Source organism: Halichoerus grypus, chromosome 3, assembly GCF_964656455.1.
Source record: "Halichoerus grypus chromosome 3, mHalGry1.hap1.1, whole genome shotgun sequence".
Classification (NCBI taxonomy): domain Eukaryota; kingdom Metazoa; phylum Chordata; class Mammalia; order Carnivora; family Phocidae; genus Halichoerus; species Halichoerus grypus.
This window is the reverse complement of record NC_135714.1, coordinates 71,645,300-71,667,893: the sequence shown is the minus strand read 5'-3', so window position 1 is coordinate 71,667,893 and position 22,594 is coordinate 71,645,300. Positions and strand designations below refer to the sequence as shown.

General features: G+C 38.0%; 1 protein-coding gene across 7 annotated transcripts in view; it reads left to right on the top strand.

Moving 5' to 3' along the window:
• The window catches only part of FAM13A (family with sequence similarity 13 member A), a 363,045-nt gene that overhangs the window by 262,562 nt on the left and 77,889 nt on the right, over nucleotides 1–22,594 (top strand). For 4 of the 7 annotated variants that reach the window (XM_078068955.1, XM_078068953.1, XM_078068956.1 and 1 more), the window contains one exon: nucleotides 16,647–16,688. The exons of 2 other annotated variants lie outside the window; for them this stretch is intronic. In XM_078068955.1, the coding sequence (XP_077925081.1) occupies nucleotides 16,647–16,688 (42 nt within the window). The remainder of the gene's footprint in view (nucleotides 1–16,646; nucleotides 16,689–22,594) is intronic. One more of the 7 variants, XM_078068959.1, reaches the window with a different exon arrangement.

The following is a 22,594-nucleotide window of genomic DNA, read 5'->3' as shown; positions in this document are numbered from 1 at the left end:
ATGTCCGTAGGCTAGAGACCTTGTAAAAATGCCGGTTAGGATCTCTCCCTTCTGGAGTCCAGATCTAAGCAAGGATTTTCTGTCAATAAGTACATTACAATACATGGACAATAATGCGAAGGTCAGAATTTCCCCATAAATAATTCTAGATAGATTTATTACACAAATGACACCTTTTAAAAAACTGCTATGTAAGAATGACTGAGCACACGGTTCTGTTTTGTTCGCTAATGATTGTAGTATGGACTGTGGAGGGCGGGGTGGAGGAGTTATACCAAAGCAGAGAAAGGTAAATTTAAACAAAGGGGTTTGTTCAACAACAACAACAACAACAACAATACTGCTGGTGAACGAATAAGTGGATAATGTATCCTAGAGTGTGGTCAGGCTGGAAGTCACCTCTGTGAGGACTGGAGCCCATCCTCCAGTTTCACAATAGGAAAACTGAGGCACAGAGGAAGTCTCAGAGCTGCCCCACGTCACGTTTTATGATTTTTAGAATTACTTTTACCAGTCGTATTATTATACTTCAACTTTAACCGCTTTGCATGCAGTGCCATTTGATTCCATATAAATGCTTCCTTTAAGAAAACTACAAAGGGTTTTATTAGTGAAAATGATCTTAAAAATCAAGTGGTAATTACAGTTTATATGACTGAAAAAAAATCTAAACAAAAATGAGTTTCAGTTTTAAAAACCTTGCCACCAATATTTTACTGAATGTTCATGTTTCAACAGTGAAAATAAGGTTAACAAAAATTCAGTGTTTATTTGCAGGGTGTTTCCTGCAGATGGATACTGTGACAGAGACCAGTGTGGTGGTTTTTCTTTCACTCTAATGTTAAGAGCACTGCAATGGGAACTTGATGGGGTGTCCCAGGAATTCCTTTTCTAAAAATCAATAACCCAAGGGAACAGACAGTGGTTTATGGATAAATCTGACATTTTTCTATATTAACCCAGTGGAAAGGGCCACATTCTTTGAAGTGTGCAACACACTAAAACTAATGGACACTTTTTGGAGACTTGATTTGGTTTCCAACTTTAAAGTTGGGCACTTGGTTTTCTTACAATGACTTCAGTCTTAAGGGTCTTAAGCAATCATTTTCTAGAGAATAATATTGGCTGTTAGTGGACTCTGTGATAAGCTTCTTGATAATATAACTATTAAGAAAATAGATCTTTATACCACTGAAATACTGCTTAGTGAGTTAATGAAAGCAGAAATCGAATTAGCATAATTTCCTCCAGAATTATTTTGCATTATTAGTCCTTATCAGTAAGCCTATGTAAGAGGAATAATTTGAATTTGCATTCAAGAATGTTGATTGGTGCATTCACTGCTCTCTGGCTCTGAGAATTTAATTTGATTGATTACCCTGCAGTCTTCACTTACAGCCTATGTCTGCCTTTGATTATAAACCTCCTGAAGGCAAGGAGCAGGTTTGTGTAGTTCTCTTTCTTAAGGATCTCTTGTGAATTTAGGTGCCAATGCAGAAAACTTTCCTGTTCCCATGCGTAATTGCTTCTTCCAAACCCAGTTCGGTACCTTAGGCTAAGGAATTCTGTGAGTCTCTAGTAATGATGACTGTTGCCAACCGCCCCCTCTGTTAATGCTGCCTGAAGCATGAAGTTTGCGGAGCCTTGTGGTATGCATGCTGACTGATGTCATGAGTGCTTTGCTCAGTTCTGTTACAGAGCAGTAAGGGGTTAGAAACTGAATTAAAAGTGGGTGAGTAAAAGAATAGCTCGAAATATCAGTTAAATTCATGTTCCCTATTTGTACTGAGCAGAGTGGCCAATGCTTCTCATACTTTAAGTGCATGAGAATTACCTGGGGAACTAATTTTTTTAAATCAGCTTATAGGAATAAGCTGCCCTCTTTCTAGACTTACTGAATCTGAATCTGGGTGTGACAGGGAAAGTAAATACATTTTAAAAAGCTTCCTGAAAGCAAATCTGACACAAATGGTCCACACACTCAGGGAAACACTTTATCTAAACTCTAGTTAATGATTATAGCTTGTGTAAAGCCATTGACAGCAGGTATATATAAGAATCTAACACTATACTACTCAATGTCCCCAAATAACATCTTTAATATCATGATTTTATAAGTGTTTTTTTTTCATGCTTTCATCTACTAGGTGTTAGTGTTACCTGTTAGAACAAAGCATACTTAGGGGCACCTGAGTGGCGCAGTTGGTTAAGCGTCTGGCTCTTGGTTTCCACCCAGGTCGTGATCTCAGGGTCATGAGATGGAATTTTGTATGGGGCTCACGCCCAGTGCAGAGTCTGCTTGGATTCTCTCTCACTCTCTCTCTCTCCCTCTCCCTCTGCCCCAGTGCCCCATTCTCTCTCTCTCTCTCAAATAAATAAAAAACAACAACAACAAAGCATGCTTACAATATTGTTGAATATATTAAACAGTTTGTACTACCAGGGATACTGAGGTAATTAAGACGCAAGCTCTGCTTCAAAGAGGTCACATGCTAGTGCGGATGCAGTCACACTACCAGGCAATTACAACACATGTGGTGAGTTCAGTAATGGACAGTATGATTAGCATAATAATAGAGATGTACCTACATGGATAATATTACCCTGTGTTTTATTTAACCTCATATGTGTATGATCTTATCAGAGGGCATGTTTTTACCCTAATGTCTGCTTAGCTTGCAATTTCCATGAGTGACTTTTTAGCCTTTCTTAGCATATTGTGAAAGTATGTAGAAGATAAATTTTTTACTGCTAATCTGTGACTGAGGTGAGAATAACACATGTGGTTGAAATCGAAGGATAAAATAAATACTTTGGTTCCCTTTAATGTATTTTGCCATCTGTTTATTACCTAATGTAATTTGTAGACCTTCAAGGATGGAGTTGACTGTTTAGAATCTCATGATCTTTAGAAAAAACTGCAGAGGTTGAATGTTTAGAATGTGACTCTCTGTAAAGTGAGGAACTCAGTTCTTACAATTTACTTTAAATGGCTTAAAGATGGGATCTTATTACATATATATTGAGTTGTTTAGACTGTCTTCATTATTTTTAAAAATACTAAAATATCTATATGTACTTCTTATACCAAAGGATAAAACTCAATACACCATAGCACTATATAGATATTCTTGCCATCTGAAAAGGTTCCCCCAAAGAAATAAAATAATATCAGAGGTAAATGGGGAAACCATATTAAATTAAGAATTGAAATAAGTTTTCTTGGGGCACCTGGCTGGCTCAGTCAGTAGAGCATGTGACTCTTGATCTCAGGGTCATGAGTTCAAGTTCCACATTGGGCATAAAGATTACTTAAAAAAAAAAAAAAGTTTTCTTTTCTCAGGTGACCAGGTTTACCTTTTGTCACTAAAGAGATAGTATGTTTTATCAGATTGCAGGCTTTACTTTATACCTCAGGCTCTTTGCATGATTTATATCCCAGGGGACTTTTTTACTTATATTTTGTGGGTCTGTAGGTAGGATCTCTATTTTATGTATAGAAAGACTTCGATAGGCTAAGAAACAAATCTTAACCCTGAGTCTTATGTCTGTGACAAAACTCTCAACTTTCACAACATTATTTTGATTTGCTAGGTTAACTTTCCACTAGCCACTAACTCAATTTATATCCACAAAGAATGATGATGGAAGATGAAGTTAGGAACCCTGGTGATTAATTTAGATTCCTTTGGTTTTAATGCATTGGCATCTACTTTCATGTGTTAGCATCCTATTCTTTCCTTGGTTTACTTATCAAACTGAGATTAACAACATTTATGTACTTTTCTTGTTCATTACTCCATCTATCAGATTTTGATATTCAATATGCGTTACTGATTCCTTCTTTTATGATGATGAAATACATCATAATTTCAAATTGCAGTGGCTCTTTTGAGAAGACAACAAAGCAACAGGGTTAATTAACATGTATTAGGGACCCAGCAGGGGAAAACTTCACTGAAACCTCTTATCAGCAGAATTCATCTGGTCTTACTAAGTACTGGTTATTAGAATAACCTTTTGCAAACAAGAAAACTGGTAACATGGGGATGATGTGGGAGTTAACCAGGAAGCACCCCAGGTAATAATGGTCCTGCTTGTGTATCTTCTATGTAGTGTTAGAGAGCCCTCTACTGCCATGGTGGTGACACCACCAGTTAATTTATCTATAAACCTGTATTATTCCTGACTTGACACTTGATTAGCACTCCCTGCTCACGCCACCCTCCTGCCCCCTCCACAGAGAAAGTCTAAGAGGGAGTTAAAAGCTGCCTACAGCAAATCTGGGTTAACCCTTATGGGGTTGTGTATCTAAACTTAGACTTCATCACTAGTCTATATTTGAACAAATAAGATCTCTGCAGGCTCTACTCTCATAGGACAGTTACAGATTCTCTAGAGTCTACATATTTGCTAATTACTCCAAATAAAGAAAATAAAAAAGATATTATTGGGGCGCCTGGGTGGCTCAGTCGGTTAAGCAGCTGCCTTCAGCTTGGGTCATGATCCCAGGGTCCTGGGATCGAGCCCCGCATCAGGCTCCCTGCTTGGCGGGGAGCCTGCTTCTCCCTCTCCCACTGCCTGCCTCTCTGCCTGCTTGTTCTCTCTCTGTCAAATAAATAAATAAAATAAAATAAAATAAAATAAAAAAGATATTATGAACTAAGATGAGGACATTTTTAAATTTTACAGAGATCACCCCGTCTAAACCATGGAAAAGGGGCGCCTGGGTGGCTCAGTCGTTAAGCATCTGCCTTCGGCTCAGGTCGTGATCTCAGGGTCCTGGGATCGAGCCCCGCATCGGGCTCCCTGCTCCGTGGGAAGCCTGCTTCTCCCTCTCCCACTCCCCCTGCTTGTGTTCCCTCTCTTGCTGTGTCTCTCTCTGTCAAATAAATAAAATCTTTAAAAAAAATTAATAAACTATGGAAAAAGTAGAGGTGTTGGGTATTCAGCATAAAGCAGTGGAGAAAGCAGTGGAAGGGTAGTAAACTTGCTATCCAAAAAACACATCCAGATACTGACAGCTAGCTAGCCATATGAATTTGGTCAGGTCATTTTCCTCATCTATAAAATGGGATGATAATGCTTGACATACTTACTTATGGGGGCAATTTTAGAGTTAAAGAATATGATAATTATTTGTAAATGATAAAACTACTCAGACAGAGGCGCCTGGATGGCTCAGTCATTAAGTGTCTGCCTTCAGCTCAGGTCATGATCCCAGGGTCCTGGGATCGAGCCCCACATCAGGCTCCCTGCTCGGCAGGAAGCCTGCTTCTCCCTCTCCCACTCCCCCTGCTTGTGTTCCCTCTCTCGCTATGTCTCTCTCTGTCAAATAAATACATAAAATCTTTAAAAAAAAAAAAAAAAAACTACTCAGATATAAAGAGTAGCATATTGCTTTTCTCTTGTGTTTTTTTTTTTTTAATTTTTATACTTGCAATGCCTTTCAATTCCTTGAATGCAAGACTGTTTAACACAGTGAAGGTGATGCTCTAGCACTGTATTCCATTTCATTGGATGAATATTGGAAAGTGACCTAAAGAATGGTTTGCAGGAAGTGTCATTAAAAACATTAAAAATGGGGGCGCCTGGGTGGCTCAGTCGTTAAGCGTCTGCCTTCGGCTCAGGTCATGATCCCAGGGTCCTGGGATCGAGTCCCACATCGGGCTCCCTGCTCAGCGGGAAGCCTGCTTCTCCCCCTCCCACTCCCCCTGCTTGTGTTCCCTCTCTCACTGTGTCTCTCTGTCAAATAAATAAATAAAATCTTTAAAAAAAAAAAAAAAACATTAAAAATGTCATTAAAATTGGGGCACCTAGTGGCTCAGTAGGTTAAGTGTCTGACTCTTGATTTCAGCTCAGGTCATGATCTCAGGGTCATGAGATGGAGTGCCAAGTCAGGCTCCACGCGCAGCAGGGAGTCTGCTGGAAATTTTCTCTCTCTCTCTCTTTTTCTCTCTTTCAAATAAATAAATCTTTAAAAAAAATACTATGGAGGGGTGCCTGGGTGGCTCAGTCGTTAAGCGTCTGCCTTCAGCTCAGGTCATGATCCCAGGGTCCTGGGATCGAGCCCCACATCGGGCTCTCTGCTCCTTGAGGAGCCTGCTTCTCCCTCTCCCACTCCCCCTGCTTGTGTTCTCTCTCTCGCTGTGTCTCTCTCTGTCAAATAAATAAAATCTTTAAAAAAAAAAGTAAATGTCAAAAATAAGTAAAATAAAAAAATACTATGGAATCAAATTTCTTGAAACGTTTAAAACCTTCTACCCTGCCTTTTTTCCTATGATAATTATATATCTATGTGATGATCAGAATGAATGTCCAAGAAATAGTTTGTACTGTATAAAACCTTTTAAAAGGATTATTTGTTCTTTAAGAAGAACTGGAAATTACTTTTTTTGATAATAGCATTATTGAGATATAATTCACATAACCACGTAATTCACCTACATAAATTATACAATTCAGTGGTTTTTAGTATACTCATAAGGTTGTACAACCATCACTACAAGCAATCTTAGAATATCTTCATTACCCAAACGAAACCCTGTATTCTTTAGCTGTCAACCCCTATTGTGGGCTGAATGTGTTCCCCAAAAATTTATATGTTGAAGTTCTAATCCCCAGTGTGATGGTATTTGGAGGTGGGACCTTTGGGGGCTAATTAGGTTTGGATGAGGTCATAGAGGTGGCACTCCTGTAACAGGATTGGTGTCCTTATAAGGAGGCCAGAGGGCTCACTCGTTCCCATCCCCCCCCCCCCCCACCATAGGGGGATATAGCAAGGAGTTGGCAGCCAGCAAGCCAGGGAGAATCCTCACCAGAACCTGACTATGCTGGCACTGTAATCTTAGACTTCCCTTCTCTAGAACTGTGAGAAGTAAATGTTTCTATTGTTCAAGCCACCCATCTGTGGTATCTTGTTAGAACAGCCCAAACTGACTAAAACAACCATCAATCTCCCTATAATCCCCCTATCCCAACTCTAGACAACTGTTAATCTACTTTCTGTCTCTAAAGATTTGCCTCATCTGGACACTACATTATAACCCTTGAGCAGCTTGTCACAAAGCCAGATGTGGAAACTACTTTTATTTCTCGCATAAGGATGGCATATTAATGGGAAATAGTTGGGGAGGGGTGGAAGGAAGGGAGGGAGGGAGAAAGAGAAGGAAGGAGGGAGGGAGGGAGGGAGGAAGAGTAGGAAGCCCAAGAAGTCGATTTCCAAAATTAAGATACCTATGTAAAGAAATAAAAATAGTGGGTGGTGGGGGAGAGCAAAGACACAGGATACATTTGATAAAACCTTTAAGGTTTGGGGTCAGGAAATCATGTATCTTCTCATCAACTGTAAGAACAAAAATCAGAAAACTTTATGGAAATAAAAACAAAGAACTGAACTGCCTTACGCAGATCATATTGGATGGAATTAAAATGCTAGAAAAAGTTAAGGGTTTAGAAAGAGCTTAAGATGATACATCAGTATTTTGCTGTCAGCAAAATGATCATGGAAAGAAATACAACTTCACCGTCTAGATTAAAATAGCCCCTGAAACCAAGATTAGGAACCAGCAGCCAGCCAGAGTAGACCATTGATACACTGTGTAGTATTTTTATCAGTGACTCTCCTTCATTTTCAGTTCCTTGACTGAGCAGAAAGTCCAGGGCTGCCTGGCCCGGTGCCTCTGCCTGGCATGCCCCTGACTCATCCACGGGGCTGAGCTCCCTGCGTGCCAACTCCTGCCTTCACACGGTGTCTTCTCTTTGCTAAAGAGTTCCCTGTCCATTCCCTTCCTCCTAATAATGTCTCCATGACCCTCAAAGCCCATTCCCAGTGTCGCTCATGTCACCTAACCTGCCAGACTGCGTGGGGCTTGAGTGTGAGGTCTGGAGCTCTGGCTGCCACACATTTGGATTTGAATCTCAGCCCTGCCTGGCTCTGTGGCCTCCCGCTGGTGAATTACCCTTTCCAAGACTTGTTTTTCTTATCTGAGAAAATCCAGTGATACCTCTCTCCAAGGGTGTCTTTGAGGATCGACTGAGGAAATGTCTATGAAGCTCTTAGCCCAAAGTCTTGACTTACTATGGTGAGCCCTCAACACGTGGTAGCTGTGTATCCTTTTTTCATAGTCATTATCATATTTCAAGTTTCTGTTTCTCCCTGATCTATAAATTCTGTAAGGATTTAGACCATATCTTATTAGCCTGAGCAGCACCCCTCATTGGCTCTGATGCATAGTAGCCACTCAAAAAATGCTGAATGAGCCCTTGTATCTGGCAGAGGAAGGGTTTGTTAGGGGAAAAATGAGACGATAATTTGCATTGCTTTCTGCATATTTTTGTCTCCCTCGAGAAATCCATTTTCAGACTTAACAGTTTGGGAAATATCTGTTAAATAAAAACTATATTAACAAACCACTAATAATGTTATAATGGTAATTTTTTTAAGACTTAGAGAGAGTGCGCACACAAGCGGGGGGCGGGGGGGGGGAAGGGGCAGAGGGAGAAGGAGAAGCAGGCTCCCTGCTGAGCAAGGAGCCCAATGTGAGACCCTGGGATCATGACCTGAGCCAAAGGCAGCCACTTAACGACTGAGCCACACAGGCGCCCTAATGGTAATTATATTTTAAAACTTAGTAAAAATAACTTACTCTTTCCTTCTTCCCTCCTGCATGTATCCTCATATTCTTTTGAGTTTGTTTAACTAAAGATTAGAAAATGTTTTAACGTATTAATGTTCTAAAAATATTTTTTCATCAACTAATATCAACTGCGCCACAAAGAAAGTGACTGTATGCAGCATTCTAAATTATTGCCTCCCTAAGGCAATCAACGGTAAACATCACTTTTCTGAACAAGAATCTCAAAGACAAATGAAAGCTTCCAGCTGCCTTGAAAATAGTTTTGTGACTAAACCAAAAATTTCTTTAAGCCCCAAACAACCTTTGGGTTTGCAGTGAAGTGAAATAATTTTCTTTTCCTGCTCTCAAGCCAGAACAAACAGAGTGTGTGGCAAGGCCATGTTACCTTGCCTGAACACATCCTTCTCTGGGTTCACTCTACACCACAGAAAGCACAGCATTTACATTACTGGCATAGGGGCAGAGCTCCCACCTCAACTGTGCTGCTGAAGAAAAGAAATTAATTTCTTGTCTTTAAGGATGGGAGAAAACCCACGGCATAGTTGTGATTTCATGAAGTTTTAAATAGAAGGAAACAGGATAACTTAAAACAATCAACATGCACGTATCTGAAAATGTTTCTAGCTGGCCCAATTAATTTTACAAATAATAAAGAGTACATGTTTTCAAAATATTATATCAAACAGTAGCATTAGCCCTCAGCAAAGTCTTGATGATGCTAATTTTACCTGGCCGTTTACTGAGCACCTGGAGTGTTCTAGTACCCTGCTAGGTGCTAGTGTTGGTACAAACATAAAGACACATCCGGGAAGTGAGGCAAGCGTCTGAACTCGTGAATTCTGGTGTTGGGTTGCTCATTTATAGCTATGAACAGTGTATCAGAGCCTGGAAGAAGAAGCATCTCCCTCTCCAGGGTGCTGGAGATGGCTTTGCAGATTAGATGACACTTGAGCGGAAAGATGAAATATTTTCCAGGCAGAGAGAGGTGAAGGAAGGATTTAAGACAGAGGCAACAGCATGTACAAAGAGGAGGACTGACGAAAGTGTAGTGAGTGGTCTCCATAGGTACGTTAGACTCAGATTGGGAGGGACCTTGTGTGCCAGATTTAGACATTTGGATTTTACCCCAAAGCAATGGTAAAGTGGGAGAAGCTTTTAAGTTAGGAGTTTGAACCTGGTGGAATATTAAAGATAAACTGGCATGGGTGGCAGGGAAAGAGTCCTGGCTCTGGGAAAGACGAAGACCGTGGAAACAGAAAGATCAAGTTCAAGAAACTTGTCTTTTTTTTTTTTTTTTTTTTTTAGGTAGAATCAGCACAATTTGGTGATTGACCAAATGTGGAGATAAGGGATAAAGTTCTTTAAGGAGAGCAGTTGGCTTGTTAACATGACTTCAGTATTTAAAAGGAATTCCATTCTGTGACTTTAACACATGTCTCCAGCCAAGATCCCCTGTGAGGTGCAGTGTGAGCCTCCTGGCTGTGTCAGTCAGCAGGTAGTTCTGCTTCACTCCTGACTTTGACTGTAAGGAGAGACACAATTAGAGGAAGGAACCTACCCCTCCCTGATGAGAGGCTCTTCCCTGACTGTGCACACCCTCCCTCCCCTCAAATCTCTGAATGATGTTCATCAGAAGGGCATCCAGAGATGGAAGCAGTTAGGTGGATGGGACTGAAATAGAATGAGATGTTCATTAGTTCCCTCCAGGTACGTTTTTTGAATCTAAAAGACAGGATGCAGGTTGATAAAGAATGCCACAGTCATAAAATCGGGAGGAATCCAAAGAGACCATGTGTCCCCAAGTTAACCAGGAAAAGAACATTTAAAAGAGATTTAGAAGTACTCTGTCAACTTCCCCAAGGCTTTCTGGAACTATGTTGTCATGCCCACTACTAGATTTATCTGGGACCGCTTCCTCTCTATGCTTATCTGCCATCCAGACTGGACAAAATCTGGACTTCTTTGGCCCAGAGCTGATTCTGGCAATGGGGCAGAGAAGGAGTGTTTTCTTTCTGTCCTGTGGGAACATAGATCTTAATTCAACAACATTCATTGAGCGTGCATTATATATATCAAGCAAGGGAGAAGTGTAATTAGCATAGTGTTTTAGAACAGTGTTTTTCAACTGTGGGTCATGACCTGTTAGCGGTCATAAAATCAATGTAGCCGGTTGTGACCAGTATTTTATATAATTTTACATAACTAAAATGTAACACAATAGAAAATATCCAAACAAGGGCACCTGGGTGGCTCAGTTGGTTAAGTGTGTTCTTGATACTGGCTCAGGTCTTGATCTCACAATTGTGAGTTCAAGTCCCCCCGTGTTGGGCTCCATGCTGGGCATAGAGCCTACTTAAAAAAAAGAAAGAAAGAAAATATCCAAACAAAGAATAATTTCATGAACTTGTGTCCATTTTATGGGTATGCATAAAGATGTAAAATGTGTTTCTAACTGGAACATAGCCAAAAGTTTTTCTTTAAAAACTTCGTTTTTAAATATTGTACCTGGACTACTTATTGAAGATAGTTCATTTGAATGGGAGTTTACTACAAGCCTAGAAATCAAATGCCCATGTCAGTGCTGGAAATCAATTCTAGTCATAGCGGGTCTATAAAGGAATTTTCAGAGACAACTTTTTGTAGGATGGAGACACCTTTGTTAAGCAGGTTCTTATTTCTGAATTTAAGGGAAAAAATTTAGTAGATGTATTCATTTCCTATGGCTGCTGTTACAAACAGAATGGCTTAAAACCACAGAAATTTATTGTCTCACTGTTCTGGAGGCCAGAAATCCCAAATCAGTGTGTTGGCAGGGCCATGTGCTCTCTGAAGGCTCTGGAGAAGGGATCTGTTCCAGCCCTCCCTCCTGGCTTCTAGGAGTTCCTTGGCTTGTGGCAGACACAACTCTGTTTTCACACGGTGTTCTCCCTGTGCATGTCTATGTTTGTGTCCAAACTTTCCCTTTTTATAAGGACACCAGTTATCCTGAATTAGGGCCCACTGTAATGATTTCATTTTAACTTGATCACCTCTGTAAAGACCCTATTTCCAAATCAGGTCACATGCTAAGGTACTGGAGGTTCAGGCTTCCACATATCTTTCTGAAGGGACACAATTCAACCCATAACCAATATATTTCAGATTTCCACTAGGCGATCAAGAAAGTGGTAAAAACCTTTTCCTGTCTTATTGAGAAAAAAGTTCTCAATTTTTGGAAGTCTTTTTGTTTTGTCTGTTTATGTTGCCTCAAAAATAATAGCTCTTAGTGTTGGCTAAAAATTCATGTCCTGTGAATATTAACAGCTTCAGCTCTTTGCATTAACTCTTTTGTCAGGAAAATTGATTTGCTCTTAAACTTCACTAATTTGTTTTTATTTCTACTGGAGAGGCATTGTGTTCTTAGTCACAGCATGCAAATAATACAACTAAACAAACAAAACTTACAATAAAGTATATGCATACATCTACAGAAGTGTCCCCCCAGAATTTTAGCTGCAAACACTTAGCTATGAGCCAGCCTGAAAACATTTACATTTGTTTCCCAAGAAGAACAGGGAGATTGTTTTTCTTTTCCATACCCCTGAATGGGGCCAACCCAAAACTCTGAGCACACCAGCTGTGCCATCACTCCCCGATTGGAGTGGTCCATGGTTCATGCCTGGGCCTGGGCATAAATTGAAAATGCTCAAGGAAGTGTGGCACTTGGGGTTTTGCAGAGGAAGGAAGGAAAGAAAATGTACTAACTTTATTCACCTCATCATTCTCTAAGAAAATTCTCCTCAACATGAGGGAAAACCTCGAATTCCAGGAAAAGAAAGCTTACTTAATACTTTTAATTGTATCCTTTTGCTCCCTCGCTTAGTCTCTCCCTTTTGCTCTTTGTTTTGTGTTAAGCCCCCATAGATGATTTTCCTCGTTTCTCCCATAATGGAACCTAATCCTTAGCATTTACCTGGGTTTTTTTTAGTACTCCTCAGTACTCAAGGAACACTTGCAAACTATTTTTCTAGCTCAAATCACTTGAAAATTTAGTTTAAGTGTGTGCCTAAATATGCAGATGATGTTTGTTTTTTGTTGTTGTTGTTTTTGTTTTGGTATCCAGCCACAATAACCAATTAGAACGTTGGACTCATTGGAACATTTATCAGAACAGTTCAGAAGGGAATTGAATGGAATGGTGATTTGATCCAGCTGTGGAAGGTCCCTTCTGAATACCACACTCTGAGGATTCTCCCAACAGTATTTGATTTTTCTCAGACATAGAAAGTGCCACACATTTTGTGATACCCGTTAGCTTGCTGTGTAATTAAATTGATAGACATTGTATCCTGTGGCTTCAGGTTAGAAATTAGTGCCGCTCATGAAGAAACTGTAAGTCTAGGTGTGATTCATTTCTGTGCATTTACCAATATAGAGCCCTATAAATAAATTTGATTAAGACCCCACTAAAAACATAGTATCTGTTATTGCCCTTCTCAGTTGTAGCTTCCTAGATTTGGACTGTTACTTGGGTCTATTTGATAAATGCTCTTCCCAGAGGCAGTTGTTTTGAGAGATTATGTGACCACATGTCTGAGGACATTAAGCACCTGACTGCCGGACATACATGAGGTGGCTGCCCAAATCTCTAAATGTATGTTCAAATTTAAAAAAGAGGAAAAAAATGATAAACTAATTGGCTGCTTAAGCTTGGCCATTATTCAGAGTTAACAAACAGGAAATAATTAAAACCTGGGGTTTATACTAGTAACCAAGGAGGAAATTGAATGAATTCCAAGTTATTAGAGTTTGTCATTGACTTAATTTCATAACACACACTCCCTTTTTCATTCACAGGATTTGTGCTTATTTTTAAAAATTAAAAATGAGTCAGAATTCTCAATTTAAAATTTAGGCCAAAAATTATGACTCATTTAATATCATTGGACATGCCATTAAATTAAGATAAATCCAGGAACAGGCATAAATAACCTCTATAAATAGATGCTTGCGGGCCTGTAACAACAGTAAAATATCCATTTTGTGCAAATGTAGAAATGGTGACTTTTTTTCAAATGTCTTGTATTCTGATATGTAAATTTTGTAGAAAAGTTTATTTTCTCAGTTCTATTTGGAAGAATTGTCCTGTCCTTAGCCACTTTTTTCTTAAAATTGCCTTTAAAATTAGTGCATTAAATTGATTTTTAGAATTAACTGACTTAATTTGCATTAGTTCCATTTTGTTTCAAAATTTATACCCTTGTCAAGTTACAAAAACCCAAAGAAAGGGTACTGTCATGAAAAGGAAAAGAGAAATATGCTAATTAACTATCAAAATTGATTTCTTTTCTTTCTCTTTTTTAATTATATTGTTCTTCTTGAGTACTGTGCATGGATTGCTGCCCTGTTGACTACTACTGATTAAGCAAATCTAGTACTGAATCTGTTTCATTTAGTTTAAATTGCAGTACTTGCACTTTTTTTTTTAGAACACGTAAAACTAGTCAAACTTCAGGGACATATCCAAATTAAGAATTTCTGATTCTGTCTCTCACTGACAACTTTACCTTGTTTTCAGGCAGATACAGCCTGAAAAATTCTTGCTTATGATTGAAAATTTGTGTTTCTATCAGGAGACATTCTTAGACTGCCAGTACATTTTAATAAAATATTCACTTTCCACATGCTGCCAGTCATCGTGCACTATGAATGGACTAAGGTTGGTGTAGAGTCGTTATAATCAGAAGCATGACATGGGGGATATAAAATCCACGAGATCTTGCTGAGGGCTGCTGCCGTGCAGACTGGCCATCGCATCGATTTTCTTCACCTGTTCATCCCACCATATTCTGATAGCTTAAGGCTGAAGGGAAGCTGGTAACGGGCAAAAATGGACTAACATGTAATACAATAACTCACACATCACGAGCTGTGTGACCTGCATCTGCTATGTGCCCCCTCTGAGCCCACTTACCTCAAGTTGAGGAGCAAGTACCAGAAAGGGTTTTGATGAGGATTTACATGAGTTAATTAATGTTGGAGCCCCCAGTAAGTAGCACCTGGCTAATGAATAAATGTGTGAGGGAGAAAAGATGTAAAAGAAGAAAGGATTGATTTTGATTGCCTCTGTTTGCTACAAAGAAATTTAGCACACGCACACAAAATAAACATTAGCCAAAACATATGAACAGCTGTGTTTAGAACTCTGCACCATCTAAATCTTCTCCCAAAAGCACTTCTAAGTTCTAAGGAAACCAACCATATTGCTAATTGAATCTTCACTAAGGTACCCTTGTTAATTTTCATTAAAATTTGTTACATGTTAGAGTTAAGGATCTGTTCTGGGCATAAAAATTTTTAGTACAGTGCCCCTTTTATAACACATGGAGGCAATGTTCCTATAATAATAAAATCGTTAGAGGTTTTTAGTTGCAGCCTTTTTGCATGGTGTTGGTCATAATTAGTACTTTTTGACAGTGAATACTTGATTAGGAAACTCAATTCCAATATTTTTAATAATTTGTTTTGTTCAGGGTTTTCAATGAATTTTTTGAAACCACTATGTAAGCTCCTTGTACCAGTTTTGCTTAAAGTAGTCCCCTCCTGTAATAGCCCTGCTCCAGGTGGACATTTCCCACATGTCACCCCTAACTCTTCAGCTCTGCAACCTGACTCTCTAAGCTGTGCCCTCAGTCCAACCACATTAGAGTCGATAACAAAGCTGATCCATCATTTACCCATCACTTAGGAAGAATTGGCACATTCTTAAAGTCTTTGGCAACAAAAACATTAGAATAGCTAAACTATAATGAAATTGGAAACCAAAATCATGCAAGAATGAAAAATAGTATGTTATAGTTTATGTGCCATCTTCCAACTAAAATGTTAAGACCTTCTCAACTTGTAGGACAGGTGTGTTTGTGTGTATGGGTTTTACAGTGTAACTGTGTAGTAAGATTTTGCCAGGATATTACCAACTGAGCAAACTTTTCTCTTTTCATCAATGATCCTTTAGAAAATAAAAAATAAGCCAAGAGAGAGGGAAAGCTGAAGTTATCTAGTTGCTTCCCCAAAGGTGGTGGACACCCCAGGTGGTGTACAAGATTAACCAGAGGTACAAGAAGAAAATATTAGAGCCTCTTTTTACTTTTAAAAAGTAAATAATAGTTTATATTTCTACTTTTATCCGTTTAATGATGCATGTAATTAGTAGATGTCGATACTTAGTCATATATTGAGGGGAGTGCTGTTTAAAAGCAAATTTTATGAATGCATGATCAAAAAAGTTCAAAGACCTCCAGCAGACACTAAGGGAAAGAGACTCAGTCTTTGCTTTGAAGTCATTTGTCAAAAGAAAAACACATGTTAAAGGAAAAAAAAATATTGTATATATCTTATATTTTTAAAAATACTTTTATATAAGCTTCATATTGTTTTTGAAGAATGTAAACTATTGTGTTGGTTGAAGACTGTAAACTATTTCTATAATTTCATTTATGTCCTTACATGTTATCCATACTTGTTAATACTTAAAGTAACTACCGAGAACAAAGAGCAAGAGTAGTGTTTACTGATACGTCTCTCATTGCTAGGACATCCTTCCTGAAGTGGTTCACACTTAACAGGAATATTTTGTTGGCTGTTTCTTACTTTCATCATCGTGGTAATGAGCTATAATTAACTTTATTGAGATAATTAAGTATGCAATCACTTTAAGGGTTTATGTATAATATATGGAACTTGGATGAGGCTTGTAGAAATAAGGTAGTAAAAAGCTCTTGAAAGTGTGACGTTGACTTACTTTTGCCTGAGGCTAATCTTGAGAGAAACCTCTCTTGATGGTCTCCCATGAAGAAGTAATTGACCTTGGCTAGGTCCAAGGTAGAGTATGTTTTACTAACTTTACTCCATCGTGAGATTAGCTCTAATGTGTAAAAATAAAATTTCTGACAGGAAGAACAGAGTTTTAGTAAAATTGATATGTTAAAATATTAACAGAAATTAATACAAAATTTATTTTCCTTTTAGTTCACAGGAAGATGAAAGACCTATGTCACCTTTCTATTTGAGGTATTTATTTGATTTTTGTTGTTCTATTACAGAGAATGGAAGAGGGGTAGGGTTTCTTTGAGTTTATTGGCCCATTTTAATTCTTTTCAATAGAATATTCTACACAGTGGCCCAACTAAGCTTATTGGAACCCTTCATCATATTGTTCATGCTGTGTTTTTTTCTCTTTGGTTTAAGAAATCTTAAATTTAATAGAGCTAAAAAGATTACAATAAGATATTTTGTTTTAAATTCAGAAATATCAAGGTAGCCATTTTAATTTCAGAAACTGCCTAATGATTGTGCTGTTACCTACATCTTAAAAATTCTCTTCCATGCATATATGCAGGTGGGGGGGGGGTGAGCACAAAGCTTCAGCTATGTTAGATCATTTTCTATATAGTAGTGGAGGGTGAAACTAAGTATTCAGCAAGTTCATGGGGTTTGGGGTTATTTTCTAAAGCTTATGAAGCCAGAATAACAACTATTAAAACAGGTGAGTTTACAGAATTCAGAGTAGATGTTAACTCTTTCCTCAATTTTGAAATCTACTTTTTTAAAAGGAATGTCAGAATATGTGATACGTAGTTTGTTTATTTCTGAATCTGATTTGTTGTAATAGTCCCAGAGTTAGATTTAAGCTTTAATTCAACCAACAGTAGTTCAGAAATGTGTCATAGGACTTTAGTCTTAGCCAAGTAACTGCTTTTCAGTACTGTTCCACCCTTCAGCAACTCAAAGCATATTGCATAATCACATTGTGGCAAAAGAGAACATTTGAGGTTTTAGTTTGAGACAACATCGTGGTCCGTTTGATTCACTTTGGTTTCCTGCCGACCAAATCAGCATATTCTGGTTTGTAGGCTACCTCAACTACACAACTGCTATAAACATATGAGGATGTTGTTGCTGAGTGCATGGTGACTCCGGTACTCATTGTGTAAATACACACAGTAATATCAAACAAATGATTCTCCTATTAATGGAAATTAAGTTTTACACGGTGCAGAAGACTACAGCACCAGATCATGCCAACAAATGAGAACTGTCCTCTGTCTTATTTTTATTCCTCTGAATAACATCAGTCTATGTTTTACATAGTATTGAATTTTATTTTTTTAACAATTTTAAAAAGCTGATGGGAAAAATGGGTTTATAAGTCTTAAGACCTTAAGAGACACATAATTGTATTTTCTAATATGATTTTTTAAATTATTTAGACTAATAATGTGTCTTGAAAAAGAAATTCTGTACTTGAAAAATGAAAGTTAAAGAATGTAAAGAAAATGTATTTACCGTAACTCTTGGTAGAAGCTACTTGACTTTTCAATGTTAAGTCATAAAAACTAAAATATTATGAAAGTAGGAAAAAAGAATGAATATGCATACTAGCCCACATTGTATAGGAGAGGTAAAGTTACAGAAAAAGGAAGTTACCAGCAGACACTCCTTTGGAAATTTTAAGTAAGTGGAGCTATTTCATAAATGAAAAAATAATTATTATTTGTCCTGAAATTAAAATGTCAAATGTAGTTTCTTTTTCTGAATAACATTCTATGATAGTCTTAGAAATTATGTAAATAGTAAGTTGGTACAAGTTAATTTAACTTTTTTTTTATTATCTACTTGACATGAAGTAGGGAGAATCTATTAGTAAAATATGAATCTGTTTGGAAGGAGCTTTTTTTGTTTTGTTTTCAAATTATTTGCATGGTGGCTTTGAGATTAACTCTTCTTGGGTTATTCTAACATACAGAATTTAAGTGGAAGAAAGAATACATGATTATTAACTATGATTAAAGTTCTTCCAGATTTTTGAACTAGAAACATAACATGTCCACTGACAATTTAATCTATAAACTAGCGCACTTTTTTGCACTACCTCTAGTGAGAACAAATGAGTGCTTAAATGTTTTAAATATAGTTTCATTTCTGTAGCCTCTTTGTCTTCCGTTCCTTTCTCTCCTACTTTATTAAGATTCCCTTCCTACAATTCTCAGAAAGGGCAGTTACTGCAAGACTCATGAATTTCATAACAATTTGTCAACATGACAAAAAACTAAATTGGCTCTTTAAAATCTGAAATAATATTTCCTGTGGCTTTGAAAAGTAAAAAGTGATTGGTAGCTGTAAAATGATATCTTTCCTGACTAGGAATATTGAATACTGAGTGCTATGTATTATATTTTGACAGTGTTGACTGGTCAAGGTTTTTTGGGGTTTTGGTTTTTGGCTTTTTTTGGGGGGGGGGAGACAGAGAGGAAAGATCCAAACAAGAGATGAGACACATTAGCTGAGCTGGGTACTCACCAGAAGTAGATCCAGCCACAGGCAGCCAGGCAGAGGGGATGGGGATGGGACAGCTGGTCAGTGGTGGGATATTCAGTTGGTGGTTTATTCTGAAAGGTCCAGCATGAGGTAGAACAGCAAAACTCAGTGTCTGCAGGTCTGGGAGTGGGCAGTCTTCAGGAAGACCAGATCAAAACAGAAGATAAGAGCAAAGCAGGGCTCCAGTGTCAGAGGGAGGAGAAGAGATGATCCATAAAGTAATTCAGATACAGGACATCAGACAAGCATCCAGCTCTTGGAGTGGAGACAAGGTGCATTATTTATAATGAAGGTAGAGTCTGTATGTGCAGTATAGAGATGGAGAGCATGCAGAGGACCTACAGTGCACTAGTGGAGGTTCCAGGCCCTTTCTATGGCTAAGGGAAGGCAAGTGGGATGCAGGAACTGGGAGCCAGGGAGGCCATTTCAATTGTTACCTTGCTCTACTTTTCACCGTGTAGAATTCCAGTTTCTGTGATTACGATTCTCTGTTAGAAACACTCATGGCTGAGCCACATGGTAGTCTACTGTACATTTCAGTTGCCTTCAATTTTTTCTGTAGTAAGGTAGGACTGTTATAAATAGACGTGCACTCATATATTCTCATTCTAGATTAAATATCTTCTGTGATAAGAACTCTGTTTTCTGTAATTTCAGCACTTCTCCACCCTAGCCTAACTCACCAGAACCATTTGTCTTTTTTCTTTTTCTTTTTTTTTTTTGGCAAAGGAAAGAAACAGTAGCTACAAATCTGTACTGCTGCGTCTCATGTGGCAGGATGACTGCAGCTACAGTAGCTCAAACAGTAGGTGTCATTGTTCCCCAGATGCTCATTAGAGATTACCCACCCTGTTGAAGTGATTAAGGAAATGAAAGGGAAGATCAAGTTACGCGAAACCCTTAGCAAGATTGCTATAAAATTAACAAGAACCTGCAAACTTCAGGTGAAGAACATTCTTGGCAAGGATGTCCATATCCTGGGCTCTCATGCTCTCTGCTGGACTCCCAGAAAAGCACCCCTACCTCAATTGCTCAGATTAGCAGCTTGCTATATGCGTTCCGTGCCACATCCAGCCTGTTATTGTCTGAATTCTTTTGCCTGTCATCCAGTCTGACCTGGCTAGGATCTGTTGCTAGTTCTACTTTTAGTTGTCTGGGTCTTCAGTATCTGCAAATTTGGATTTTGATTTCTGTGTTTATTTCCACTGGGACTGAGGCTCTCAATCCCTACTCTACATTCCTCCGCACCTCTATCGATGCCCATCTCACCTGTACTACCTTCACATTCCTTATGGCCGGGTTCAGATCCTGCCCTCATCCCATCCAACTTCTACTCTTGAATTCCTTCTTCTTAAAGGATTCCGGGATTATACATATAGTTTGTATATATGGATGATACATAGATATAGCCTCTATATAAGGCCCATCTCTCCCTGTGCTTCATCAAAATCCTAAATGTGCTTCGGGAGCTACATACCTGTAACCAGTCTTATTCACTAGGCTCTAAACAGCTCACCTGGCCTCTGAATGGTGGCTCCTTGCTCACCTAACACCTACGTCTTAGCAACTGGGCTAATCTTCCTCTGCTTTTCCTTTCTCATTTTGTGCTCCATTGAAACTCTGAAATTGACAGTCTTTATCAATTTCAGCCCAAGTTTTAATACTCCAGGTACAAATTGAAGCTAAATTACTATTTTAGCAGATTTGGAATTGCTTACGGCCAGTGTCAGTATGTGTTTTCTAATTTTCCTGTATCAGGAACATCAGATAGATTTATATCTAAATAAGCTTTTGGAATAGAAACTCATTCTTTAGTATTTTAATATTTTTATTCCTTGAAACCAGGAATCATTAATTTATGAAAGTCTTTTAACTATAGATTTACGTTGAAGAAAAATTTAGCTTTGGACAAAATGAGATTAAAGCATTACTTGACATTAGATGGAATCTGAAAACTATATCATACAACTCCTATCCTGATATGTAGAAAAGTTCTTATAGATCATTTTTAGTTAGCTCTTTGGGGATTACTTTTCCAAACAACTTGTGCTAGAATTTGTAGGTTTATGATTTTTTTTCACACTTTATTAAATTTTTTAATAGTTTCTTTTTCTTCTTAACTCTATTGTATGTTTTCTCAACTATCATTTTGAGGTAAAAATCTCTCATCAGATGGGGTAGTTTTGAAAAGTGCAGTATATCAGGCATTATATTTGTTGTAGACTAACAAGTGCAACAAATAAGCAGGCTATTTACTTGATTATCTACTTTTTTTTCCCCCCAGATAATAAAGTCAACTAGATATTTGGGTGTCTTCAGACACAAATAACTATATATTAAAATTATTTGTTTCCCTTGTCTTTTTTTTACTAGAACAGTGTTTCTAAACTGAGGAAGCACATCATCTCTTTGGCCATTTGTACAACTTCTTTGGAGCTCTTTTTTGGGGGGTGGGAGGGTAGATATAAATAACAAAATATAAATAACATAAGATATATCATTTTAACCATTTTTTAATTATTTTTTAAATTGTGACAAATACACATAGCATACAATTTTCTATCTTAACCATTTCTAAGTGCATTTCCACTAATGTATGAATCCAATTGCTCCATATTTTTCTTAACACTTGTTATGTTCTGTTTTTTGATAACACCATCACTATGATACGTACTTTGTATACTTTAAAGGTTCTGGGGTCTCACTGGCCAAGATCCTGAGCTTTGAGTGGTGTTGGGTATCCATATTTTCAATATCATGAGATAGTCTTTTCTACAATAAGTGCTGGGAAAACAGGATATTCACATGCAAAAGCATGGAGTTGGCCCCTCACCTAATATCATATGCAAGAATTAACTCAAAACAGATCAAAGGCCTAAAGATAAGAACTAAATCTGTAAGAACTCTTAAAGGAAAACATCAGGCAAAAGCTACACAGCCCTGAATTTGGCAGCGATTTCTTAGGTATGACACCAAAGACACAGGAAACAAAAGAAAACATAGACAAATTGGACTTCATGAATTTTTTTTTTAATTTTACAGATCAAAAAAATAAAAGACTATCAACAGAAAGGAAAGGGAGAATGGGGGAAAATATTTACAAATCATTTATCTGATAAGGGATTAATATCCAGAATATATAGAGAACTCCAAAAAATCAACAACAACAAAAAAATGATTTTTTGGGGGGGGGGGGCTTTTTTTTTTTTTTTTTTTAAAGATTTTATTTATTTGTGAGAGAGACAATGAGAGACAGAGAGCATGAGAGGGAGGAGGGTCAGAGGGAGAAGCAGACTCCCTGCTGAGCAGGGAGCCTGATGTGGGACTCGATCCCGGGACTCCAGGATCATGACCTGAGCCGAAGGCAGTCGCTTAACCAACTGAGCCACCCAGGCGCCCAACAACAAAATGATTTTTAAAATGGGAAAAGAACAGACATTTCTCCAAAGAAGTTGTACAAATGGCCAATAAGCACATGAAAAGATGCTGAACATCAGTAATCATCAGGGAAATGCAAATTAAAACTATAATGAGATATCACCTCACACCCAATAGGATGGCTGCTTTGAAAAATAAAAACGACAAGCGTTGGCAAAGCT